Source organism: Populus trichocarpa, chromosome 1 (genome assembly GCF_000002775.5).
Source record: "Populus trichocarpa isolate Nisqually-1 chromosome 1, P.trichocarpa_v4.1, whole genome shotgun sequence".
Lineage (NCBI taxonomy): Eukaryota > Viridiplantae > Streptophyta > Magnoliopsida > Malpighiales > Salicaceae > Populus > Populus trichocarpa.
In genome coordinates, this window is record NC_037285.2 from 38,621,549 (window position 1) to 38,636,090 (window position 14,542).

The following is a 14,542-nucleotide window of genomic DNA, read 5'->3' on the forward strand; positions in this document are numbered from 1 at the left end:
AACAAGAAGAAATCGAGGATGAAAAAGGCACCGAAAATGTTGTCGCGGATCATTTGTCAAAATTGACAATAGATTCGACATCTGACATCACACCAATTGAGAAATACTATCCTGGTCAATCCTTACTTTCTCGTAGTCCAATGCCTTGGTTTGCTAATCATATCAATTTTCTTGCAACAGGAGATTTGCCAGCTCACTGGAGTACCGAAGACAAAGGAAAGTTTTTGAGCAACGTGCAGAAATTTTATTGGGATGACCCTTACTTATTCAAATATTGTCCCGATAAAATATTTCGAAGATGCATTCCCGACAATGAGGTAAGTAGTGTCATTAAATTTTGTCATTCTGAGGCATGTGGGGGTCATTTCTCATCAAAGAAGACAGCTGCAAAAATCTTACAAAGTGGATTTTATTGGCCCACCATGTTCAAAAACTCACATGCATTCTGCAAAACTTGTGAAAAATGTCAAAATGTGGGATTTATTTCAAAGCATCGAGAGTCTTTAGTTAATCTTCTATTGACTCTTAAGTCTCATCATAGTGGAGATATGCATCGTGCAATTCATGATTTATGGCCTCATTTTCATAAAGAACATGATCGACTTAGTCTTGGGAATCTGACTAAAAAAGACCCTGTTTGTCAGTTTTTAAGAAAACTGGATGGGAAGCCTATCCCCGACCCATAGAGGGCGTTTAAGCCGTTCTTGGACGTAAAACCAAGGGAAGATGTGAGCCACAATCACAGCTGCTTGTACATACACATGCTTTTTCAAAAAAAAAAAAAACAAAAAAAAAACAGAGAGAGAGAGAGAAAGTGAGACTCCAGCTAGCCTACATATAGGTGGTATGATTGCATTTTCAATTTCTCATCTATAAAATCTTCTCTTCCTTCCCATCATTTCTACTCTACCCATTCATTTAATAGATATAGAAGTGTGTAGAAATGGCCAGTTCCTCTGTTCCTAAAATAAAAACTATTTGTGTTTTTTGTGGATCCAATCCTGGGAAAGAAAAAGAGTTTTTAGAATCAGCAAATCATCTTGGTCGGGTACTAGCTGAGAGAAAGATTCATTTAGTGTATGGGGGAGGTAGCCTTGGGTTAATGGGGAGTGTTTCAATAGCTGCATTTTTAGGAGGCAGTCAAGTTTTGGGGGTCATCCCCAAAGCTTTAGCCGAAGGGGACATCATTGGAAAAACAGTCGGAGAGGAACTACAGGTCTCCACAATGTCTGAACGACTATCTGTAATGTTTAACCATGCTGACGCCTTTATTGCTTTACCAGGTGGTTTGGGAACTTTAGAAGAGATATTTTATATTTCATCTTGGGCTCAGCTGAACATTCACCAGAAACCTATAAGTTTGCTAAATGTTAATGGTTTTTATAATACTTTACTGTCTTTTCTTGATCATGCTGTGGAACAACAATTTCTAACATTTTCAGCGCGACAAATCCTCCTCTCTGCTACTACTGCTGAACAATTGATTGATGAACTTCAATCTTTCATCCCTGTAGTTGATTCCTCTATGAGTCGACTTAATTGGTCAATCACGGAACGCCGTAAAAAGCTTAGATTGGATTTGAGCCTTAGTCTGTGACAACTTGTGTCTTTTGGTTTTATTAATGGTATAATATTTGTGTTTTGTTGTTTCTTATATTTGTTTAAGTGTGTTTCAGGTTTGTCAATAGTCGTTGTTTCAGGTGATGTCTTCTATACTCTATCTTTCTACCTTACAACATTGAGGACAATGTCTCGTTTTGGTTGGGAGGAGAGGGTAGTAGTTGATATTACAAAAAAAAAATTAACTAACTGTGTTTTCTATTGTTACAACCATTTGCAAACCTGTTGTTACTAGGATGGCAGAGTAAAGGAGGAACTTTAGTGACTCTTGAGACGCATCTTAGTAAACATTCTTAACAAGGTCTATTATAATACTTCTTGAAATATTCAGATTTACAAACTCTCGCATTGTTATCACTTAATTCTGCTCATATACTCATTTAACAAGTATTCTTAAACCTTCATTTTCACACACACACTTTAACATATGATTGTGGGTTGCATATTGGATTATTACATTATTTATGTTCTTTTGTTAAAGGTAACAACTAAGGGAAAGGGATAATATATAATATGAAATTAAAAAAAACAAAAACAAAAAAATAAATAAATAAATAAAAGTAGATAAGTTTGGTTTCGTAGCCTCCTTGACTTAAGCAATTAAGCCCGAAGGGGTGTTTTATCACCTAGTACCCTAAGGTCAACTGACTTGGGAGCTATTGGCCCAGTGCTTGTTACATGGGTTAAGGAGAAAAGCTTAAGGGAATCAAACATTGCACTATCTACGTGTTAGTATCTGCAACCCGAGTTATTAAGCTCGTAGGGGTGTCTCAACACCTGATGCCCTAAGACCAACTGGTCTGGGAGTCATTAGCTAAAAGCTCGTTACATGGGTTCAAGATACATTGTATTATAAATTCTTGCTTTCAAAAAAAAAAAAAAAAAAAAAGATAATAATCCTAACCCAAGGAAGTTAACCTTAAACATTGGAACAAAATTTTGTTTTCTTCCATGAAAAGCTCCATAGCTATGTTTTGATTTACTGAGCACAAAAGGAAGGTTTATTAATATCTTGTTTAAGAAGTATGAAGCAGATATATAAATTTAATGAGAGTTTGTTTATTTGGATAGATCAATGGAAGTTAAATGATGAATACCTTGCTTTGTGGAACTTGCAAATTGTTTTTGTATTTTAACGCTTTGATTACTAGGGACTAATAATAAGCTGGTTGGGGGGTGTGATTAGTACTTAAAAGTGTATTCTCATTAAGGCTTTATATCATCGTATTGCACTAAAGTATCGTTAAATTCCCTAACTAAAGCATGTTTTATAATAACAAGTCTAATAATATAATATATCTTTAATTTATGGTAAATGCTTGTTTTGAATGCAGGTATATCTCACAATTCAAAGGATTGATTGATGTGATTAACAATTGAAAGTGAAGAGACAAAAAGAGGACTAGGCTAAGAGAAGAGATGCTGGTTCAATTCCAAACTGGAACACCATTTTGTTATTTGATCATAATTGGAGTTGTAGAACTCGGATTTAGGTCCACTTTATATGGATGGAAAGATAAGACATAGACCTAAAACTTTCATGAAGGGTCCAAGACTCAATTCTGCCGTTTTCAAGTTCAAATCTTAGCAACAACGGAGAAGTCGGAACTTGTCCTGCAGCTCAAACACTGTTCGGTTTTCAGCTCATATCTTGAGTTCTAGAAGTCCAAATGAGCTCTGGTTTTTTTTGTTGGAAAGCTGAGAAAATTTCCCACAGCTTTCATGAAACAAAGGGCTCAAATTCTGATGTTAGCAATGACGTTTTGGCCAGCCAACAATATCAAAAATCTGCCAACAATTTCAAGAACCAGCAGCCAATAATGTCAAAAACCAGCCACCAAATCAATGGTTGGCCACCAACTATTTCCTTAGTCCACCAAGCAATAGTTCCACATCTTAGCCTATAAAAGGAGACATTTGCCATGTATTTAGTCATCTTGGTTTTCAGATCAAGATCATGTTCTTGCTTTCTTTCTTTATATCTTTGTAATGTTCAAGTTTTCTTTCATGTTATATTAATCTCTTGTTTATGCTTTTTCATTTCCTTTCCTATAATTAGTTAACTTATATCATGTTTATGTTCTTATGTTGTTTATTTATGTTTTTCTTCTTCATTATGTTTAGCTAAGTTAATTATGTCAAGGTGAAAAGGTTTTACTAATGGTGTTAGAATATGTATAATATAAACTCAACATGGACTTTAATGTTTATATTCAAGAAAAATTGTTATTAGCATGTCTTATCTTTTTATCTTAATAATCCTTAATACCTTGCTTGTTAAATGGTTAATCTAGATTTGTGTTGTATAACACTTGGTACATCAAATGCTTGATCCTTCATAGTTTTCGGCCGACATCGTTGTTATGATAGGAACTTGATTTGTTGTTAACATAAGCTAGCAACATGAATGCCTGATGATATTTATAAGTATGGTGTTACTTAGACAAGATAATTAATATGATCATGTTAATACTTTATAATGAGCCATTAATGATAAATCATCCGATTAGAACCTCCTTTGTGTGTGGTTTCTAGTTGAGTAATAAAAAGAGTTTATATTATATTTATTTGAAATACCATTAGTGAATCCTCTAACCTTGACATTTGTTTTTATTATTGTTTAATCCTTACATCAATATCACTTCCCAAAACTCTCTTCAACTCCTTTTCTGTTATTATTATCTTCAAATCTTTCTCTTTATTTGTAATTTATACAATTCACCTCTCTGTGGTTCGACCCCGGTCTTGCCGGGTTATTTATTACTTCGACACTCCTGCACTTGGGAGAAGACATCAATCTTTTGGTCGTGTCAAGTTTTTGGCGCCGTTGCCGGGGAGGTAAGTATTGTATCAATTTTATATTTCTTTTATTTTCTTTTGTTTTTTACTTTTATTTGTTTTTCTAATTTTGTTCCTTTTCTTTTTCTTTTTATTTTTCTTTTCTTTTCTTTTGCACTTGCATGAGAGTTTGGACACGTACATTAAGTGGTAGACTTTCTAGGAAATCCTCATTTTCTTTACAAAACATGGCCGAAGAAGATAACCAGTCAATTCATAATGAGAATAATGAGAATAATCATGTGAGAACACTTAGAGATCACATGAATCCAACAAGAACAAGTGCACGATCATGTATAATTTTTCCTCCTAATGCATCTCATTTTAATTTTAAGCCAGGTATTATTCAACTTTTACCCACTTTTCATGGCTTAGAATTAGAAAATCCATATTTGCATTTAAGAGAATTTGAAGAAGTTTGTAACACCTATAATGACTTAAATTGTAGCATGAACACCATCAGATTAAAGCTTTTTCCTTTTTCATTAAAAGATAAAGCTAAAACATGGCTACAAAATATTAGGTCAGGATCCATTCGTGCTTGGGATGAAATGCAACAACAATTTTTAAAGAAGTTTTTTCCGTCTCACAGAACAAACTCTTTCAAAAGACAAATCACCACTTTCACTCAAAAACCAGGAGAAACATTTTACAAGTGTTGGGATAGATATAAAGACTTGCTTAATACCTGTCCTCATCATGGTTTTGAAACATGGAGATTGGTCTCACAATTTTATGAAGGGTTAACACCTAAAGATAGACAAATGGTGGAATTGATGTGCAATGGAACTTTTGAAGATAAAGACCCTGATGAAGCAATGGAGTACCTAGACTTGCTAGCTGAAAATGCTCAAAATTGGGACACCACAGGTACGTGTGAGGCACCAGGTAAAACTCAACCTCATACATCTAATGGAGGCATGTACAACCTTAGGGAAGATCATGACCTCCAAGCCAAATTTGCATCTTTAGCTAGAAAAGTTGAGGCACTAGAATTAAAAAAGAGTGGTCAAATAAAATCTGTTCAAGAAATTGTGTGTCAAATTTGTGAAACTAATGAACACTCAACCAATGATTGTCCAACTTTGCCTTCTTTTAATGAATGTTTCCATGAACATGCCAATGCTTTAAACAGTTTTCAATGGCAAAATCATGATCCATACTCACAAACGTACAACCCTGGTTGGAGAGAACACCCAAATTTCAATTGGAAGAGTGGTAACAATAATGCACAAACTTCACAACCACCATTTCAAGCACATCATAATTTTCAAAGTTCTCATGGGTATGCATCTCCTTGTGTTCCCCCTCCTGGAAGAAATCTTGAGGACACTTTATATGCATTCATTGAAAAGCAAGAGACAATCAACACTCAACTTGCTCAAAGCATGACAGATTTTAAAGATACTCTTGCAAAATTCACATCTGCTCTCAATTTTCATGAGAAAGGTAAGTTCTCATCTCAACCACAGCAAAATCCCAAAGGGCAATACAATTCAAATGCAAGTAGTTCTGGAAGCCAACACATGGATCAAGTCAAATCAGTCATTACTCTCCACGGTGGTAAGGTTATTGAAAAACCAATTCTTGAACCTTGTGAGAAAGATGATGAGTCAATCTCTGAGGGTAAGGAAGGGGTTAAACCTGAATATTGCAAAGAAAAGACTGATTCCCCACCAATACTTCCATTTCCTCATGCCATGACCAAGCAAAGAGAAGTCAATCACGATTCTGAAATTTTTGAAACTTTCAAACAAGAAGAAATCGAGGATGAAAAAGGCACCGAAAATGTTGTCGCGGATCATTTGTCAAAATTGACAATAGATTCGACATCTGACATCACACCAATTGAGAAATACTATCCTGGTCAATCCTTACTTTCTCGTAGTCCAATGCCTTGGTTTGCTAATCATATCAATTTTCTTGCAACAGGAGATTTGCCAGCTCACTGGAGTACCGAAGACAAAAGAAAGTTCTTGAACGAAATGAAGAACTTTTATTGGGATGACCCTTACTTGTTCAAATATTGTCCTGATCAAATATTTCGAAGATGCATTCCCGACAATGAGGTAAGTAGTGTCATTAAATTTTGTCATTCTGAGGCATGTGGGGGTCATTTCTCATCAAGAAAGACAACTGCAAAAATCTTACAATGTGGATTTTATTGGCCCACCATGTTCAAAGACACGCATGCATTCTGCAAAACTTGTGAAAATTGTCAAAAGCTAGGATCTATTTCAAGACGTCACATGATGCCTTTAAATACTATTCTTGTCATTGAAATCTTTGACTGTTGGGGTATAGATTTTATGGGTCCATTTCCTCCATCATTTGGTTTTGTGTACATATTAGTCGCAGTAGACTATGTTTCAAAATGGATAGAGGCAATTCCAAGTCGTAACAACGATCATAAAACAGTGATCAAGTTTTTGAAAGAAAATATTTTGAGTCGATTTGGAATCCCTCGGGTCATGATAAGTGATGGTGGAACACATTTCTGTAACAAGCCATTTGAGTCTTTAATGAAGAAATATGGAATCACACACAAAGTTGCCACCCCTTATCACCCTCAGACAAATGGACAAGTAGAACTTGCTAATAGGGAGATCAAACAAATCTTGGAAAAAACAGTGAACCCTAATCGGAAGGACTGGTCTTTAAGACTTAATGATGCACTTTGGGCTTATCGCACTGCTTTTAAAACATCATTAGGTATGTCACCTTATAGGTTGGTTTATGGAAAACCTTGTCATTTGCCTGTGGAACTTGAACACAAAGCTTATTGGGCTATTAAAGCTTTCAATTCAAACCTGGATGATGGTAGCCATCTGCGTAAGTTGCAAATAAATGAGCTTGAGGAAATAAGAAATGATGCATATGAAAATTCAAAAATTCATAAAGCAAGAATCAAAGAGTTTCATGATAAGAGAATCTTGAGAAAAACATTTGATGTTGGTCAAAAAGTTTTGCTTTATAATTCTCGACTCCATTTATTTCCTGGAAAGCTAAGATCAAGATGGAGCGGTCCATTTATTGTGAAACATGTGTATCATTATGGGGCCTTTGATATTGAGAATCCAAAGAATGGCAATGTTTTTAAGGTAAATGGACATCGTTTGAAAGCTTACTTTGATAATTTTCCTAGTGAAATTGAATCCATTGGTTTGAATGATCCTGTATATAAAGGTTGATTATATTATTTTTTTCACATTGTTTTTGTGTTTCTTTTTATGTGACTCTTGTTTTGCTAGTCTTTCTCCAACCCCGGTCAAATGGCGGATAACGGTACTCCGTGACTCTTAAGTCGGTTCTTTCAGTTTCCCATGATAACTGATATCTGTGTATATATTTGTTCAATTTCTTGTTCCTTCTCTTTTCTTTGCATCTCTCATCCACTTCTCTTTTGAAAAATGGACACCACTCTTGAAAAATTGAAAAAGTATTTTCCCGCCCTGCCTCAGAATGCGATTACAAAAATTTACCGTGCTAGGTGTGAAAGATTGAGGTTGTTAATGAACCATGGAATTCCTGAAGATATTCGATGGCTGATTGAAGCAAAGGTCCGATTGTCAGGTGAGTCTTCCAATACTTTTATTTCATACATGCCTGGAACAGGTAAAAGCACTTTTGCAAAGAAACGTCGTGCAAAACGACTGAAAGTCTGTCACCGATGTGCCAGATGGACTTGTAATGCAAAATGTCGTTCTTTAGGAATGGTATCTATAAACCGTGAAGATAAAATACAATTCATTAAGGATGGCCTGAGTAAGGAGTCTTTAGATAATCTTCTATTAACTCTTGAGACGCATCCTAGTGGAGATGTGCATCGTGCAATTCATGATTTATGGCCTCATTTTCATAAAGAACATGCTCGACTTAGTCTTGGGAATCTGACTAAAAAAGACCCTGTTTGCCAGTTTTTAAGAAAACTAGATGGGAAGCCTATCCCCGACCCATAGAGGGCGTTTAAGCCGTTCTTGGACGTAAAACCAAGGGAAGATGTGAGCCACAATCATAGCTGCTTGTACATACACATGCTTTTTCAAAAATAAATAAATAAATAAATAAATAAATAAATAAATAAAAATAAACAAATAGAGAGAGAGAGAGAGTGAGACTCCAGCTAGCCTACATATAGGTGGTATGATTGCATTTTCAATTTCTCATCTATAAAATCTTCTCTTCCTTCCCATCATTTCTACTCTACCCATTCATTTAATAGATATAGAAGTGTGTAGAAATGGCCAGTTCCTCTGTTCCTAAAATAAAAACTATTTGTGTTTTTTGTGGATCCAATCCTGGGAAAGAAAAAGAGTTTTTAGAATCAGCAAATCATCTTGGTCGGGTACTAGCTGAGAGAAAGATTCATTTAGTGTATGGGGGAGGTAGCCTTGGGTTAATGGGGAGTGTTTCAATAGCTGCATTTTTAGGAGGCAGTCAAGTTTTGGGGGTCATCCCCAAAGCTTTAGCCGAAGGGGACATCATTGGAAAAACAGTCGGAGAGGAACTACAGGTCTCCACAATGTCTGAACGACTATCTGTAATGTTTAACCATGCTGACGCCTTTATTGCTTTACCAGGTGGTTTGGGAACTTTAGAAGAGATATTTTATATTTCATCTTGGGCTCAGCTGAACATTCACCAGAAACCTATAAGTTTGCTAAATGTTAATGGTTTTTATAATACTTTACTGTCTTTTCTTGATCATGCTGTGGAACAACAATTTCTAACATTTTCAGCGCGACAAATCCTCCTCTCTGCTACTACTGCTGAACAATTGATTGATGAACTTCAATCTTTCATCCCTGTAGTTGATTCCTCTATGAGTCGACTTAATTGGTCAATCACGGAACGCCGTAAAAAGCTTAGATTGGATTTGAGCCTTAGTCTGTGACAACTTGTGTCTTTTGGTTTTATTAATGGTATAATATTTGTGTTTTGTTGTTTCTTATATTTGTTTAAGTGTGTTTCAGGTTTGTCAATAGTCGTTGTTTCAGGTGATGTCTTCTATACTCTATCTTTCTACCTTACAACATTGAGGACAATGTCTCGTTTTGGTTGGGAGGAGAGGGTAGTAGTTGATATTACAAAAAAAAAATTAACTAACTGTGTTTTCTATTGTTACAACCATTTGCAAACCTGTTGTTACTAGGATGGCAGAGTAAAGGAGGAACTTTAGTGACTCTTGAGACGCATCTTAGTAAACATTCTTAACAAGGTCTATTATAATACTTCTTGAAATATTCAGATTTACAAACTCTCGCATTGTTATCACTTAATTCTGCTCATATACTCATTTAACAAGTATTCTTAAACCTTCATTTTCACACACACACTTTAACATATGATTGTGGGTTGCATATTGGATTATTACATTATTTATGTTCTTTTGTTAAAGGTAACAACTAAGGGAAAGGGATAATATATAATATGAAATTAAAAAAAACAAAAACAAAAAAATAAATAAATAAATAAAAGTAGATAAGTTTGGTTTCGTAGCCTCCTTGACTTAAGCAATTAAGCCCGAAGGGGTGTTTTATCACCTAGTACCCTAAGGTCAACTGACTTGGGAGCTATTGGCCCAGTGCTTGTTACATGGGTTAAGGAGAAAAGCTTAAGGGAATCAAACATTGCACTATCTACGTGTTAGTATCTGCAACCCGAGTTATTAAGCTCGTAGGGGTGTCTCAACACCTGATGCCCTAAGACCAACTGGTCTGGGAGTCATTAGCTAAAAGCTCGTTACATGGGTTCAAGATACATTGTATTATAAATTCTTGCTTTCAAAAAAAAAAAAAAAAAAAAAAAAAAAAAAAACAAAAGAGATAATAATCCCAACCCAAGGAAGTTAACCTTAAACATTGGAACAAAAATTTTGTTTTCTTCCATGAAAAGCTCCATAGCTATGTTTTGATTTACTGAGCACAAAAAGAAGGTTTATTAATATCTTGTTTAAGAAGTATGAAGCAGATATATAAATTTAATGAGAGTTTGTTTATTTGGATAGATTAATGGAAGTTAAATGATGAATACCTTGCTTTGTGGAACTTGCAAATTGTTTTTGTATTTTAACGCTTTGATTACTAGGGACTAATAATAAGCTGGTTGGGGGGTGTGATTAGTACTTAAAAGTGCATTCTCATTAAGGCTTTATATCATCGTATTGCACTAAAGTATCGTTAAATTCCCTAACTAAAGCATGTTTTATAATAACAAGTCTAATAATATAATATATCTTTAATTTATGATAAATGCTTGTTTTGAATGCAGGTATATCTCACAATTCAAAGGATTGATTGCTGTGATTAACAATTGAAAGTGAAGAGACAAAAAGAGGATTAGGCTAAGAGAAGAGATGCTGGTTCAATTCCAAACTGGAACACTATTCGGTTATTTGATCATAACTGGAGTTGTAGAACTCGGATTTAGGTCCACTTTATATGGATGGAAAGATAAGACATAGACCTAAAACTTTCATGAAGGGTCCAAAACTCAATTCTGCCATTTTCAAGTTCCAATATTAGCAACAACGGAGAAGTCGGAACCTGTCCTGCAGCTCAAACACTGTTCGGTTTTCAGCTCATATCTTGAGTTCTAGAAGTCCAAATGAGCTCTGGTTTTTTTTGCTGGAAAGCTGAGACAATTGCCCACAGCTTTCATGGAACAAAGGGCTCAAATTCTGATGTTAGCAATGACGTTTTGGCCAGCCAACAATATCAAAAATCTGCCAACAATTTCAAGAACCAGCAGCCAATAATGTCAAAAACCAGCCACCAAATCAATGGTTGGCCACCAACTATTTCCTTAGTCCACCAAGCAATAGTTCCACATCTTAGCCTATAAAAGGAGACATTTGCCATGTATTTAGTCATCTTGGTTTTCAAATCAAGATCATGTTCTTGCTTTCTTTCTTTATATCTTTGTAATGTTCAAGTTTTCTTTCATGTTATATTAATCTCTTGTTTATGCTTTTTCATTTCCTTTCCTATAATTAGTTAACTTATATCATGTTTATGTTCTTATGTTGTTTATTTATGTTTTTCTTCTTCATTATGTTTAGCTAAGTTAATTATGTCAAGGTGAAAAGGTTTTACTAATGGTGTTAGAATATGTATAATATAAACTCAACATGGACTTTAATGTTTATATTCAAGAAAAATTGTTATTAGCATGTCTTATCTTTTTATCTTAATAATCCTTAATACCTTGCTTGTTAAATGGTTAATCTAGATTTGTGTTGTATAACACTTGGTACATCAAATGCTTGATCCTTCATAGTTTTCGGCCGACATCGTTGTTATGATAGGAACTTGATTTGTTGTTAACATAAGCTAGCAACATGAATGCCTGATGATATTTATAAGTATGGTGTTACTTAGACAAGATAATTAATATGATCATGTTAATACTTTATAATGAGCCATTAATGATAAATCATCCGATTAGAACCTCCTTTGTGTGTGGTTTCTAGTTGAGTAATAAAAAGAGTTTATATTATATTTATTTGAAATACCATTAGTGAATTCTCTAACCTTGACATTTGTTTTTATCATTGTTTAATCCTTACATTAATCTTCCATCTCAAAGTTCTCATTAATTTCTTCCTCTTCTTCTTTTTATTATTATTATTACTACTACTACTACTACTACTATTATTATTATTATTATTTACATTCTTGTTATATGTTATGTACGTTAAGTATGCTCTGTGTTTGATCAAGGATCCTGACATTGTTGGTCTTGCCTTATTCATTCGCATCAGAAATCTGTTTATATTATATAATATATCTCTTTGATCTTTTCATAAAATCAGTATATAGGCTGGAAACCTGTGACCCGATCTTTTAGATCATTCTCAGGTATAACAACGCCACGTACTGAGTATTATTATTATTATTATTATTATTATTATTATTATTGTTGTTGTTGTTGTTGTTGTTGTTGCATTGTTATTTATAATTTGTACAATTAACCTCTCTGTGGTTCGACCCCGGTCTTGCCGGGTTATTTATTACTTCGACACTCCTGCACTTGGGAGAAGACATCAATCTTTTGGTCGTGTCAAGTTTTTGGCGCCGTTGCCGGGGAGGTAAGTATTGTATCAATTTTATATTTCTTTTATTTTCTTTTGTTTTTTACTTTTATTTGTTTTTCTAATTTTGTTCCTTTTCTTTTTCTTTTTATTTTTCTTTTCTTTTCTTTTGCACTTGCATGAGAGTTTGGACACGTACATTAAGTGGTAGACTTTCTAGGAAATCCTCATTTTCTTTACAAAACATAGCCGAAGAAGATAACCAGTCAATTCATAATGAGAATAATGAGAATAATCATGTGAGAACACTTAGAGATCACATGAATCCAACAAGAACAAGTGCACGATCATGTATAATTTTTCCTCCTAATGCATCTCATTTTAATTTTAAGCCAGGTATTATTCAACTTTTACCCACTTTTCATGGCTTAGAATTAGAAAATCCATATTTGCATTTAAGAGAATTTGAAGAAGTTTGTAACACCTATAATGACTTAAATTGTAGCATGAACACCATCAGATTAAAGCTTTTTCCTTTTTCATTAAAAGATAAAGCTAAAACATGGCTACAAAATATTAGGTCAGGATCCATTCGTGCTTGGGATGAAATGCAACAACAATTTTTAAAGAAGTTTTTTCCGTCTCACAGAACAAACTCTTTCAAAAGACAAGTCACCACTTTCACTCAAAAACCAGGAGAAACATTTTACAAGTGTTGGGATAGATATAAAGACTTGCTTAATACCTGTCCTCATCATGGTTTTGAAACATGGAGATTGGTCTCACAATTTTATGAAGGGTTAACACCTAAAGATAGACAAATGGTGGAATTGATGTGCAATGGAACTTTTGAAGATAAAGACCCTGATGAAGCAATGGAGTACCTAGACTTGCTAGCTGAAAATGCTCAAAATTGGGACACCACAGGTACGTGTGAGGCACCAGGTAAAACTCAACCTCATACATCTAATGGAGGCATGTACAACCTTAGGGAAGATCATGACCTCCAAGCCAAATTTGCATCTTTAGCTAGAAAAGTTGAGGCACTAGAATTAAAAAAGAGTGGTCAAATAAAATCTGTTCAAGAAATTGTGTGTCAAATTTGTGAAACTAATGAACACTCAACCAATGATTGTCCAACTTTGCCTTCTTTTAATGAATGTTTCCATGAACATGCCAATGCTTTAAACAATTTTCAATGGCAAAATCATGATCCATACTCACAAACGTACAACCCTGGTTGGAGAGAACACCCAAATTTCAATTGGAAGAGTGGTAACAATAATGCACAAACTTCACAACCACCATTTCAAGCACATCATAATTTTCAAAGTTCTCATGGGTATGCATCTCCTTGTGTTCCCCCTCCTGGAAGAAATCTTGAGGACACTTTATATGCATTCATTGAAAAGCAAGAGACAATCAACACTCAACTTGCTCAAAGCATGACAGATTTTAAAGATACTCTTGCAAAATTCACATCTGCTCTCAATTTTCATGAGAAAGGTAAGTTCTCATCTCAACCACAGCAAAATCCCAAAGGGCAATACAATTCAAATGCAAGTAGTTCTGGAAGCCAACACATGGATCAAGTCAAATCAGTCATTACTCTCCACGGTGGTAAGGTTATTGAAAAACCAATTCTTGAACCTTGTGAGAAAGATGATGAGTCAATCTCTGAGGGTAAGGAAGGGGTTAAACCTGAATATTTCAAAGAAAAGACTGATTCCCCACCAGTACTTCCATTTCCTCACGCCATGACCAAGCAAAGAGAAGTCAATCACGATTCTGAAATTTTTGAAACTTTCAAACAAGAAGAAATCGAGGATGAAAAAGGCACCGAAAATGTTGTCGCGGATCATTTGTCAAAATTGACAATAGATTCGACATCTGACATCACACTAATTGAGAAATACTTTCCTGGTCAATCCTTACTTTCTCGTAGTCCGATGCCTTGGTTTGCTAATATAGTTAATTTTCTTGTTTCAGGACATTTGCCAGCTCATTGGAGTACCCAAGACAAAAGAAAGTTCTTGAACGAAGTGAAGAACT

General features: G+C 34.7%; 1 protein-coding gene and 1 pseudogene across 3 annotated transcripts in view; one reads left to right on the forward strand and one right to left on the reverse strand.

Moving 5' to 3' along the window:
- LOC127905736 (uncharacterized) overlaps positions 1 to 14,542 on the forward strand; it is a 35,659-nt gene that overhangs the window by 18,236 nt on the left and 2,881 nt on the right. For 2 of the 3 annotated variants that reach the window (XM_052455564.1, XM_052455567.1), the window contains one exon: positions 318 to 1,676. The exons of the other annotated variant lie outside the window; for it this stretch is intronic. In XM_052455564.1, the coding sequence (XP_052311524.1) occupies positions 318 to 686 (369 nt within the window). In that variant the 3' untranslated portion in view covers positions 687 to 1,676. The remainder of the gene's footprint in view (positions 1 to 317; positions 1,677 to 14,542) is intronic. 3 annotated transcript variants of the gene reach the window in all.
- Positions 5,054 to 5,164, reverse strand: LOC127904935 (small nucleolar RNA R71; annotated as a pseudogene).